At 27.0% G+C, this 14686-nt stretch overlaps 1 protein-coding gene across 1 annotated transcript; it reads right to left on the reverse strand.

The window, feature by feature from the left end:
- Window positions 1–4199: 4199 nt before the first annotated feature.
- On the reverse strand, window positions 4200–4673 carry LOC136078433 (uncharacterized). Its single transcript, XM_065794207.1, has one exon. The coding sequence runs from the start codon at window positions 4671–4673 to the stop codon at window positions 4200–4202; it is 474 nt and encodes a 157-aa protein (XP_065650279.1).
- Between the last annotated feature and the right edge of the window lie 10013 nt (window positions 4674–14686).

Raw genomic sequence — 14686 nt, forward strand, 5'->3', positions numbered from 1 at the left:
AATACATTTTCTATTTTTCTTTCTGCTGCCGATTTCCCTTGTTGAATAGGAACATTTAGCTTTCTCCATAGCAATTTAGTTTCTTCAGCCACAATTGCAAATCTCTCCTTTCTACTTTTCACATTTGATGACAAACTTTTAAATCGATCAATGATACGCTGTTCTGTTGGCATCTTATTCATTTCACTAATACTTTTAACAACAGTAGTACATTTTCTGGAAGTTTTAGCTTTTTCAAACCTTACTAAATTTGATTCCCAAACTTTCTTATTCTTGTTTGAAGCAATTCTATTTTTGGACATAATGTTCAAAACACAAGATAACAGTTTGACAAAGTTAAAGAAGACAATTCAGGTTATATACAAAAAACCAATTATAAAATGCTGAAGCACTTCCGCGTGGTCCAACAGGGTTCAAATCGAAAATTGCAGTTATTAAAAGTTTCAGTTATCTCGTAAAGAAATCTGTAGAATTTATGATGTTTGTGATCACAGTCGTATATTGAGTAAGATTGGGTTCTCTATTATATTTCTAATTTATAACTCACTAAAAAGATAAGAAAAATTATTTTCAGCTTGAGGGGTGATCTTTTTTGACAATTTACATAAAAAAAATATATTTTATGTTTATAAATATAATTTCTCCACTCATGGTTACATGGGGAATAAAAAATTCTTAAATTTTTTTTTTAGTCATACCCCTACTATCCATGCTTAATAAAAAATAATTTCTCTTACTTGATGCAAAATATTGACCTTTTGATTTTTTACGCAAGTATTTATAGCATATTTAAAAAAATCATTTTTTTAAATTCCACCAATTTACTTTCTCTTTCAGCAAAAATAAGATTTTTATCATTTAAATAACATATTTTTCTTTCAAGTAAGTTAAACTCTCCAACCGAGTTCGCAAGGAAATAATGTAAATTATGACTTTTTATGGTTGTATTTCAGTGCGTTTTAGGCATTTAAACGGTTTTCGAACTAATGAGATTCCAATTAGAGAAATTAAACTATAATATCAATATTACATTAATAGCAGTAATAATACTAATAATTAAAATAATAGCTATATTTATAATAAAAATCATAAAAATATTACATTACCATAGCAAAAGTATAAAAGCAGTAATATAACAAAAGTAAAAATAGTATCACTATTGACAAACAACAACAATATATATATATATATATATTTAAAATAAAACCAACGTTATTTATAAAAAGTTAGTATAAGTATATATATATATATATATATATATATATATATATATATATATATATATATATATATATATATATATATATATATATATATATATATATTTATATATATATAATTAAAATAAAACTAAAGTTAATAAACATACTTAAATTATATTAAATAAACTGTATTTCGTTGGTATAAAAGAAAGTCCAAAAACATAATTTTGAAATAATGAACAAATAAGTTTTTGTGTAATAGTTGAAATAAAAGTTGAAATAAAATCGTTGTTTACAAAAACAAACAAACAAGGCTTCTGAAAGAAGATCATAATGATCTTATCATCAGAACCTTTTACTAGTTTTTTACATTAATACATAAACTAGACTAAAAAATTACAATAAATCGTGATATAAATTGAAAATATAAATTAAACCACTTATGCAAGGCCTCCTACATTCTAAATCAGGGCCCTATGCTGGGCTTGTCTGCTGACCTTCTTTTTGCGGGAAAACTTTTTTTTTCCCACAAAGTATTTTTTCAAAAATATTTTTTCTTCTTAAAATATTTTTGCGAAGAAAAATATTTTTCTTTGACAGATAAAATAATGTTATTAATTAACTCCTATAATTAAAACAATTAAAATGACCTGATTACTTTCAACCAAACAAGACAGATTTCTAATTGGTACTAAATTTGCATTTGTCAAAAAAAGTTTTTTATCAACAGATCGTTTAAAAATGTTATTTTAAAAAACAAGTTATATTGACAGTGTACCTTAAGTTATTTTAATGTACTTTGCCTATTAATTCCATCAGAACTAAAAGCCAAAATTTAGGATTTATAAAAATACTGTCTTCATGACAGTAAAAGACATTTAAAGACTGTCTTAATGATAAGCTAAAGTTAAAGAAAAATTTTCAAGATTTATTTGAAAGAGAATATATTTAACAACATTGGTAATATAAAGATTACAAATATTATCTTTATTGATATTTTCGGGTTTTTTTCAAATAAACTTTTCAATGACAACACTAATATCAACTTGTTTTGCTAAATCATTTTCAATATATAATATGGAAAGATGATTTAAGCAATTTTGACAGGTTGTGCTTCTTTGCCATGATTTCAATTTATTTGCCAGTTTGCTAAATGATCTTTCTGCTAATGATACAGTTAAGGAATTGTACAAAACAGTTTAATTGCCAGACAGATGTTGGTAAAAATGCCTTGAAGTTGTTTGTCATAAATTGAATTCAGAAGACAATGGGGAGAATTTTCAACTCCAAAAACTGTATTGTAAATACTTTTCAGATGAAGTATTTCACTAATTAAGTTTTCTGACAGATCTTTCTTGTATGCATATTCAAGTTTGTCTGCTTTTAAATTTAGGTCTACATCCTTATATTTCTGCAAATTCAAAATGGGTGAGAATAAATCACATATTGCATTGGATTCCTTGAATCGTGTGCTCAAATCATTAATTATAAAATAATCTACAGAAGGTAGACTACAGAAGTTTTGAAATCTTGTTTTGGTTCAGTAAAAGAATTTCTTTTTGTAGAAAATTGAGTTTTTTTTTGTTTTTTTTAGTTTATTTCGTCATTTTCATAATAAGTTATTTACAAAATATTTTGAGTTAAGATATGACCGGAGCAGGCAGAAGACAAAAGTCTTATCATCTAGCCCCAGTGTATCGTTTACACTATCATAAATCTATCATAAATTTTTACAATATCAATAAAATAATATAAATACTTTTAAATAAACATTTTACATTTTTTTATACATAAAAAAAAATATTTATACATTCATAAAAATATATATGTATAAAAAAAAAAAGAAATAAATACAAATTTAGATAAATAAGCAAAAAAAAAATATGTTTTACTTTTAAGCAAACGAAAGAAAAGTTAAGAATTGAAAAAGAAGATATTAAAAATAAAATAGAATTTGAGATATGTCATAATCAAGTAACTGTTTTTTTAAAATAACTTTGAAAGTTTGAAGTGAAATTAAGTGTTTTACTTTCAATTGGAGGGAATGAGTTCCACAAATGTGGCCCTCGGTATGCTATTGAGAAATTAGGCTGTTTTAATAAGGTTTTTGGTACCTGATAGTTATGCAATGAATGCTTTGTTTGATATTTATGATTTCTAATAGCAAAAAAGTCGTCAAAAATATTTGGCAGCATACGATATTTAAATCTAATCATGAATAAAAGAACACTGTAGATATTTAATTGATAAACATTAAGTACTCCAAGCTTTTTAAGCAGTGGATTGGCACTGGTGTATTTATTAGCATTTAATATAAGGCGGCTTGCTTTTTCTATTGAAATATTTGGGAGTTTTAGGGGCAAAGTTTCAGATTTGGAGAATTTAGAAAAAAGAATGTATTTGCTTTTAATTTTATATAGAGAGAGTTTGTTGGCTTTCAACCATTCATTGAAGTTGTCAAGCTCACGATTCATAGTGATAAAGATTGACTCTATGTTTGAGTGGGTATAAAAAACCTGAGTGTCGTCAGCAAAAAGATCGAAATTTAATACACTAGAAGTTAAATAAATATCGTTTATATAGATAATAAATAATAAAGGCCCTAGAATAGATCCCTGTGGAACTCCGCAAGAAATGTTTTCTAGTTTCGTACAGGTTTTGTCATAAGATACACATTGTTTGCGATTATTAAGATAGGAAAAAAACCGTTTATAATTATTATTTTTGACACCATAATTTCTGAGTTTGTAAAGAAGAATAGTATGGTCCACAGTATCGAAGGCCTTTGAGAGGTCAATAAAAACCCCAAGAGTATATTGGTTGTTTTCAAATTCGTTTAAAATTTCTTTAACTAATTTAATTACTGCACGTTCTGTCGAGTGCCCTTTTCTTAATCCGTACTGATTATTATTAAGCAATTTATGTTTTATAAAATAATTGTATAGCCTATTATGCATTATTCTCTCTAGAATTTTAGAAAAGCTATTGAGATAGATTTTAGAAAAGTATTGAGATAGGTCTATAATTAGATAATTTAGAAATATCACGGTCTTTAAAAACTACTCTTGCTAGTTTTAAGAGGTTAGGAAAAATACCATTATTAAATGAAAGATTAAAAATAATTAGTAAGGGGTTTTCAATAATATCAAAAACTTCTTTAACAACCCTTGGGCATATGTCATCAAGACCTGAGCTTTTGTTTGGTTTTAACATATTAAAAGCAAACCGAAGTTCATCAGGAGATACTTCAAGCTCGTACATCACACAGTCCTCGTCTTTAATATATGAATTAAAATTTTTATTTCCGGGAGTTATTTTATTTGCTAGGTTTTGACCGACGTTTATAAAAAAATTATTAAAACTCTCTGCAATAACTTTTCGCTCATTAATTACTGTTCTTTCATCTTCAGTGTACACATATTTTGGTAAAGTATTACCATGATCTTGTTTATTTTTTCCTATCACTTCCATTATTATATCCCAAGTTTTTTTGTTATTACCAATATTATTTTGTAGTGATTTTTTATTCTAATAACTTCTGCAACAACTTTTGCCTCTTGAACAACACTTTCCCATGACTTACCTATGTGAGTTATCTACTTGTTAGCTACTTGTCAACTTAACGACTAATAACTTGATAACGAAGATGAGTTTAGCTTCAAGAATTGCTTTAAGAAATCAGCGTAAAAAAACGGCAATATATATGAAATAAGTAAAAAACAAGAACGTTACCTAACTTTTTTAAATTTCTGTTTGTTTTCTACTTTTTAATATTAGACAATATTTTTGGTTCAAAAGTTTTTCTTTCCTTTTCACATTTATTTTTAATTCAAAACAATAATATTTTACTCGGATTTTTCCGGTTACTACCACTGAGGTCCTCTTTACCTCCGGGCTCCAGTGCAACAGTACCGGTATTCATCGCCCCTCCCCATGCGCTTATGTTATATATAATAAGTTGGATCTTCGTCAGAACTTATAATACCCCAAATATATAAATACATATAGGGTAGGGTAAAATAAGCACCTTGGTAATATGAGCATACTTAAGGATTTCTTCGATGTAAGCAGTGAAGTTAAAGTTGCTTTGTATTTTTTTTAATTGACTTTATGTGGTGGTAACAGGAATTAATACAATTAGCGTAAATCTATATGCGTAAACCCTGTGTTTTTCATTGAAATTACCTAGTTTAAAGTCCTAAAATAGCAGTGGCATTAATTACTTTTTGAATAAAAACAAAGCATAGTAAAAAATTGTAATATTTTAACAATAATAAATAATCTTTTGTAATTTAAATTCAAAAAATTTGAATTTTTATCGTTCAAAGGTTTGATTTAATAAAATTGAAAAAATAACGAACTAATTTTTTTTGTTGTTGCGGAAAACATAGTAGTATTGTTTCAACAAAAAGTGGTTCAAAATTTGACCTTTTAATGATAAGTTTTATTAATAATGAATCACTACATTCCAAAAATTAGTTTTTATTGTCAGATTGGTATTTTTTTTACTTAAATAATGTAACTTTTTTGAGCTAATATAAAGTGCTCATATTACCAAGTAGTCTGGTTAATACGAGCACTTTTGCTACTTTTTTAAAACTGAGTGTTTTTAAGAAAAAATTTCGGGTGCTTAAATATCTAAGTGAATCGTGAGTAGGGATCCCTTAAAATTGCTTATTTCTAAAAATTTTGGACCCAGCATAATTATTTATAAAAATATTCAATTTTTGCTAAAGGTGCTTATATTACCCTTATTTACCCTATAAATTTATATACAAAGTAAATACAGGAAGACATCTCTTTATAATAGGAAAGAGAAAATTCAACAGTCAGGCTCCAACACACTAGCCACGGCACTGCGTCAGCATGATATTAAGCAAAATCTTTGTATTTAATCTACTTATTTAAGTGGAACCATTATTAAAGTATTTTGCTAACACAAGTCTACTTAAATAAGTAAATAATGTTTTATAATTCTAAGTTGGTCGTCTGTTTTTGTGGTTTTTGTGTCGTTTTGCAAAGGAAACGGCTTTATTAAATATTTCGGTTGTTATAGATGGATAAAATTCATTTATGTCTGTATGTATTTATGTTTGTAATCATTATTATTTAAATCAATTTATGTCGAATTAGATAAAGAAGCAACTTCATCTAATTCGACATATTTTTATTTGCGATGCTATTAAACCAATTAATAATGTCGGTGGTGTTTTTCCATTGGTTTACTTGTAGATAGTGTTTCTTAAGTGTGTGTTAGTAATGTTGCAATTTTAAGTTATATTATAAACATTAGCATTTAGCCAACCCCTGATACTACGGGTAACAATTACATACATACTATATAGCTCTCGTTTATCTGTTGAGCACTCTTTTAAGTATACAGTATTAGACATGATAATATGAAGATGTTTTCTTTATTCATGTATATACACATTTACGTATTACGCTCCTAGTAGTTGTTAGTTAAGGACTCTTTATTTGTATATTCAATAATGGAATATACAAATAAAGAGTGCCAGTTTGATTATTCTCTTTAAAAAAATACCCACTACGGGAAAAACAAGTTAAAATACAAATTAGTTGAAAAAGGAACAAAAAAATGAAACGAACAATTTTAACGATCAGTTTTAAACAAAAATAATTTAAGATATTTTTAAAATTTTAACCGACAAAGAAGTTCATGTATTTGATGATAATATTAATGATCTATATAAAATTCTACTCTTCAACTTCTACACTTCAAGTCACAATAAACTAACACATACTTAAGAAACAGCCTACAAGTAAACCAATTGAAAAACACCACCGACGTTATTAATTGGTTTAACGGCATCGGAGACAAAAATAGTTGCTTCTTTATCCAATTTGACAAAAATGAATTTTATCCATCTATAACTACCGAAATATTTGATAAAGCCGTTTTCTTTGCAACACAACTTACCACAATAACAGACGACCAGCTTAGAATTATAAAAATAGTCGAAAATCCCTACACTACTACAACAACAACAGGTGGATAAAAAAACTGAATCATGAAAGTTTTAACATATCAAAAGGCAGCTACAATGGCGCTGATATTTGTGAACTTGTAGGGATCTACATACTCAACGAACTATTTAATATAATTATAAAATCCAACATAGGGCTTTACTGTGATAGTGGCTAATTGATAATACGTAGTTCTAACGGCCAAGAAAAGGAGCGAATGCAAAAGAACATAATCCAAAAGTTTAAAGATAAAGGATTTCAAATAGATATAAATACAAATCTTAAATTAGTTAACTTCCTTGATTTCACTTTCAATTTAGCCCAAAACACCGATAGGTCTTTCAAAAAATCCAACGGTAATCTTCAATACATCCACACGTCCTCTAATCACTCACCACAAATTGTTAAGTACTTATCTACTTCAATATGAAACAGACTTTCGCAAAATTCCTCAATCAAAGTTATATTTAATCAATTTAAAAACAATTATGATCACTGTATAGGTAAGCTACAGCTGCACTGAAAATAACAAAACAATTATAAAAAACTACAACAAAAAAATATCTTTTCAAGAATTGAAAATAATGAACCAAAATGCAATTGTCAAAACAAAGCAGAATGCCCCATGAAAAGTGCAAATCCACAAACATTATATACAAGAGCATCATCGCAGCTAAAAACCAACCCAATAAAGTTTATATTGGATTAACGGAAGATGAATGGAAAATCTGATATAACAACCACATATCATCATTCAGTAATGTTAACTACATAAAGTCTACTAAACTATGTCTGGGATTGAAAAATAATTTTCACCAAACCCCTATTTTAAAATAGTCTATTCTATAGTCTCTAATATTTCTAAAAGATGCCCATTATGTCTATTTGAGAAATTTGCTATTATATCGTATACGAAACCTGAGGGACTGCTAAGTAAAAGAACTGAAATTATATCAAAGTACCACAACAAAAATAAATACTTATTAAAAAAATTACAAAGCTTGCCACAAACCTAACTAACAACTAACAATAACTGTTTTAATCTATTTCATATATCTCCAACCTACTATTAATTATTATCACTCTACTTTATATATCTCTAGACTAACTAATAAATTACTGACATGCACAGTTATTGTAATATATTTCATAACATTATTTATATTTTTATATCAATTTTTAATTTTATATTTTTTAATATATAAATAATGCACATTATCACATTATCATAGCAAAATTAAATTTTTACTACTTGCCTGAAGATTGTGGTAACACTTAAAATTCAGAGTTGCAATATTAAATTATATTATAAACATTAGCATTTAGCAATTCCAGGTACTGCGGATAACAGTAACATTTATATAAACTAGCAGTAAGCAACTCGTAAAACGGGTTAGTAATAAATAAATAACAATTTAACTTGATATACTATCTAAAAAATGTAAAATACATTTTTTACATAGTATATGTAATATACTATGTAAAAAATGTATTTTACATAGTATATTATGTGTAAAAAATGTATATAATATAGCTGTCATTGTGCCGGTTTTTCCGCTGAAGAACGCTATAAAAGTTTTAATAAGTTTAGCGTTGCTCTCCTCTCCTCCGTAAAAATCAGGGCAATGGGAGCACTATACATATAATATAATTTTTTTGGTATTGCTCGCTTTTATCGGTCTTGGCATTTAGTAAAGACCACGTAATATAAGATCTTAGGTTCTTTTTAATAGCAGCAAGCACCAGAGAAGGAAAGCCAAGAACAACTTACCAATATCTAAAAAAATAAAAAGAAAGAAAAGAAAGATTGTCTGAAATTACAAAAGCATTATTGTAAATATTTGTTATTTTGTTCATGAATTAGTGACTCATAAAACATTTCTTAAAGATGATCATTATCAATTACGGTACCAAAAAATACATAAGAGCTTAGTAATAACAGAGTGTTCCAATTATGCTCTTCTCTGTTAATAAGCTTTTGTTAAACAATGAGGAGACAGATGTGTTTTAAAGGCATTGTGTTAAAAAAAAGTTACAATTAATTATTATATTCATAACTTAAATTATTGTTTTAATAACAATGACAAAAATATATATATTTTTATGTAATAACACAAAACAGCTATAGCACGATTAACCATTAAAAAAAGGCCTTTTAATGTTACCAATAAAAAAAAATTCTTTTTACCCCAATAGTTTAGAATTCCAATCTCTTCATATCTGCGAATAATGATTAAAAAAGGAAATTTCATATCATATAAATTTACTAAATTAAAACCATGTTTCAACAGTAATCAAACTAATAAATCAATGATAACTAAAAAAAAAGAATACAATGTTTGAACTTCAAAAAAAAAAAAAACTAAAAATATATATAACTAATCTGATAATAGTCTAATTAATTACAGTCATAAAAACTTAAGTTTAATAAAAGTTATTATAATAATCTTTAACTTATCAGTCGTGGTCATGATATCGTAGAATACCTGAACGTATTGAGAAAGTGGAGTATAATAAAAAGTAGATATACAGAAGGTTGAATTTCAATTAAGATATAAATATTAGCGCTTATCTGATGGTTCTAAGAAATTAAAATTGGTAAATTTGAAATAAATAAAAAAAGAAAAAAAAAAAGATTGTATCTTAACAAATTCTAGTGCTTATATTTTGATACTAATTATTGTAAGATTTATAGTTAGTCTTAGTTCCAAAGTGTCTTTATTAAAAAACACTTAACAGAAATAAAGACCACCCGGCACTATAAAGTGCCGAGTAATACCACAACTTAGTAACATCTCTTGACAGGCAAGAAAACATACTTATCATAAACAATTAATTAACAAAATTCGAAAATAAATTTGCGTAATTTTTTTTTACCACACACCGCTATATTGGGTTGCAGGCAAAGGTAATAAAAAGATTTGGTTTACCAGAACTTTTTATTACTTCTAAATGACCTTTTTTTATAACTTCTAAATGACCTTTTAAGTAAATAACTTCCCTGAAACCAGGTGGAACACCATCTTCTCCTATAAAAGTGCAACTTTACTAAATAAAGTTAGAAAATAAAACATTAATCTATGTAAGAAAAGTTGATCGCTATGTTATTGTTTTCTAAGATTTACTGCTGTAAGCTGGTCAGAAATATACAATTGATAATGTTGGGGGAACATCTTGATCTGGCCCAAGATTACCTACACAATGAAAAAACATTACAAAATGTTTTAAAACAAAGCAGCTTATGATTCATAGGTTAAACCACATAATCAGTAAGCAAAAAAAGGCATTATAAATTCTAATATATTTAAAAAAATTGATATTGGAATTATTATATATAACTTCCTGTAAATCTTGTAAAACTTGCGGAAATAGTGAAAATAAGCAAAACCATTACGGCAACATAAAAAATGTGTTTCATCAAATTCGTCTAACCATGCTGTTCTAATTTAGGTATAGATTAATTTCTTCTTGCCAAACTTAAAATAATTGTAAATAAAATTATTTGCTATTATTTTAAGTTTGGCATTTATTAAACTTATGTCAACCAGTACATAATTATCTAAAGTAATGAAAAAGATGAAACCATTAAGTAACAAAATTAAAAATTTTTAATAAATATATATTTAGATACCATAAAATGAAGCATAATACAACATTCTTTTGACAACTTCCAGCAGAATTTTTTTTACTTTGTCTATTCCTTATTATTTTTTCTAAGAGAAAATATACATACAGATATAGAGAAATATAAAATATACTGAAATATAGGCAAACTTATTTATATAAACTTACATGCCCACAAATAACTTTTTCATTTTATTAAACTTTTCATGTTAAATACATAAATAAAGTTTTATTCTCATTAATCCTTCTACAAACAATAATCTTAATCTATAAATAATAATGTTAATTGAATTTACTAAAAAGGTCTCCAGCTTCTTGAACTGAAGCTGAAAAATAAAATAATGCTCGGTTAAAATGCTCTAAAAAGAAAAAACTGAATGAAAAAATTTTTCTAAAAAGACGAAGCTGAAACACTTTACTAAAAAAGAAACTAAAAAAAACTATTTTACAAGTCATTTTATTTCTAACTTCTTCTAAAAAAAGAAAACAGGCTATAAAAATTAGAAAAATAAAAACAACCAACAACAAACAAACGATTATTTGAATTTTTATTTTAATTTTTAAACAATGAACAACATCAATTCTTCTTGAAACTAAAAGTTTTTCAGCCCTAGTTTGCTTGCAGTTCTTCCTTGAAAAACTGCGTGGAATATAGATGCGCGTAAGGAAAAGCCTAGAAACTACATTAAAATGACGTAAGACGACTACTAACTACAGTATTAATATTAATATATATATAAATATATATATATATATATATATATTAATATATCTAGGTATCAATGTCGTAACGATGTCGCGAGTTAAAACGCTGCGATATGTAGGTATCGACTAGCTATAGATTTGTTATTATATTATAGTTAGCTAACTACGACCTGAAGTTATAAAGTTATAAAGCTATAAAGCTGCAATATATAGTTATCGATTAGCAACAGATTTTTCGTTATGTTGTTGCCAACTACACTGTTACGATATCTGGCGATACATCCTAGTAACATTGCTAAAAAGCTGCGATATTCAGATAGCGACATTTCGTAATAAAATCGCAATGTTACAAGTTTACTTATTCTTATAAGTTTATTAGATCCAATGCTAAAAATTGAATTTTTATGACGTAAAAGACAAAATAAAACAATGAGAGAAAAAAAAAATCGTTATCAAGCTAGCTATTCGCCAGCTTCCCACCGATTGTTTACATTGTAGAGAATATTTTTTATAAAATTTATTAAAATATCAATTACTAAATAAGAACTAAAAAAAAACAAGAAAAATTAATTATCAAGCCACTTATCTTGGAAACAACAAACAAGTTCTCAACCTTGCATTGGCAATGTTTGATAAAACAACTGCAACTGCAATATTGAGTAACTTTCCTGAAAAAATAATCCAGCACAATTTTTATCGTTGTTTTATATGTTATTTATCACTCTTAATTCATAGCAGAAACTCAATTCATCCAATCAAATCAATAATGCTTATGTAAAAGATGATAACAATCCACATTTTATAGAGAAATAGCCAACTGTACTGAAATTTGATCAAAATTTAAATAATTTACGTTAACCAAGCAAACCTCTCATGCTCTATTTACAACACTACAAGCAACTGTCTTATGAATGATTTGCTCGAAGAAGGCTATACATTTTTTTTTACTTACAGTTTACAATGTGATCCTTTGGAGCTAGGTTTTAGTAAGTGTATTTAAATGACCAGTGGTAGATTTTTTGTGAGTCTTTTAGAAATATACAATGGTGAATAAATTTTGGCAGAAGCCTGCTCTATAATATTTAGTCAGACATATGATAAGACATTTATCAGACATGACAAACCTATGTATCAGACATATAATAATGCAAGATTCGCTTAGTTGTCAACATAAATACTAGTATCAGCTTTCTGAAGATAGCGTAGATGTATATACTATTGCAAGTTTCAATGGTAAAAAATTAAAAAACGGATTTGAATCAAATTTATAATCAATAAACGTTGTTTTATACAAAGGAGAACCTATATATACAATGCAATATAGACCTATATATTCAGTCTAATTTTGTTATCTTTTTAGTATTTTTTTTTTCTTTTTAGATTTTATTATCTTTTAATATTCTACATGTTATTTCTCCTATTCTAATCAAACATTGCAGTCATTGCTTTTCAATTAAAAATTTGTAAAACAAATTTTAAAGATTTGTTATAGCAGTGCTGATTTTACTAGTGAAAACCACTAAAAGTAGAGAATCAAATATAGATCTCGTATTGATTGTAGTACTTATTATTAAAGTTTGCAAAAAAAAGAAAAAAAGCGAATAAATATTCCTGGTAAAAAAAATTAATTTTAGTTTTAATAAATACAAAACTGCAAACCTTTGACTTTACTTTTAATGGAAAGTTTTAGGCAATCTTAGCAACAAGTAAGTTTAATTTTAGTAGCATGTTGATAAATGAAATAGCTATCTGAAAACTTATTTCCGTATTTTGTTATTGGAATTAACTGAAGCAGGCAATCAGTTAGCAAAAAATCACAAAATAATGTAATAATGTAAAATCTAGCACAAAATAATGTAAATACTCAAAGAAAATCTAACTATTAATTAACTATTTTAATAAAATAAGAAAAAAACACGACTCTTAACAATAACTCAAGCTTTTATACGTAGGCCGTAAAAAACTGACCTCTAATTTTTTTTATACGAAAAATGTAGTATGTCATGATCAAAATTAAAGAAATGTTGCCGTAATGCAATTTTCAAGTGAAAGTAAAACTGGATATGTTTCAACGTTACATAGTTTGAAGTTTATAAGTTTGTTTATAAGAAAATGTGAGCTTTCGTTCACATTTTCTTATAAAAATAGTGCTGCGACTCTTTCATGCCATTAAATCGATTGCAACGGCTGCCAAGAGTTCTGTGTTTTTTAAATTCAGAACAATTTTTAATTTGCAATGTCACTTCGAACTTACAACTACCATAAAATATAAAGTAATTCAAACCTTCTAACTTACCTAAAGTATGTAAAATTGCTTAAATGTGAACTTTAAAATTTGCTATATATGCAATACTTAGTAACAATTATTGGCTTTATTATTATGTCAATAATAAATTAATAAAAAAGGGATAATGTTAAATGAATATAAAAAAAATATATTCTTGTTTTTTATACTATTCATAGATTAGGAATATAAAAATTTAAAATTTTTAACTTAATTTACTTCAAAAAATACCATGTAAACTTGTTGGAGAAGCACTGACTTGGCTGTTGGTAACCGAAAAAAAAGCCACATTAAAAATACTTAGCGTATATAATGGTCAAGTACCACCAGAAAACTTGATCATTTCTGTATTTCCAGCCAATTTATTACATATAAAAAATCTAGATGCCTCTCTCTGTATGTGTGCGTCTCTCTCTCTCTCTCTCTCTCTCTCTCTCTCTCTCTCTCTCTCTCTCTCTCTCTCTCTCTCTCTCTCTCTCTCTCTCTCTATATATATATATATATATATATATATATAGACACGCAAAACTCCACAAATGTTTGGTATAATAAAGGTAAGAGATTCTCAAAAAATAATACAAGGTGGGGCAGAAGAAGTTGCTTATTTGAATTAGCCTTCCTGAAGTGTGATTTGTTACGATAACTGTAAGGAGGGGCTTATACAAGAGCGCAAACTGTAAAGTTTAGTTTATATGATGAGCCGCATTATTTTATTTTTTCTTTGCAGTAGTCATGGAATGGATGAACGTGGAACGTGCTTTTGCGGTTGAGGCATATTTCTCCTGTGGTAAATCAATCATCGCCACACAGCGTGCATTTCGTCGGCACTTCCATGTTGCACCTCGTGGCCGTGTTCCAGGACGACAGTCAATCGCTTCGTGGG

This window comes from Hydra vulgaris, chromosome 03 (assembly GCF_038396675.1).
Source record: "Hydra vulgaris chromosome 03, alternate assembly HydraT2T_AEP".
NCBI lineage: Eukaryota > Metazoa > Cnidaria > Hydrozoa > Anthoathecata > Hydridae > Hydra > Hydra vulgaris.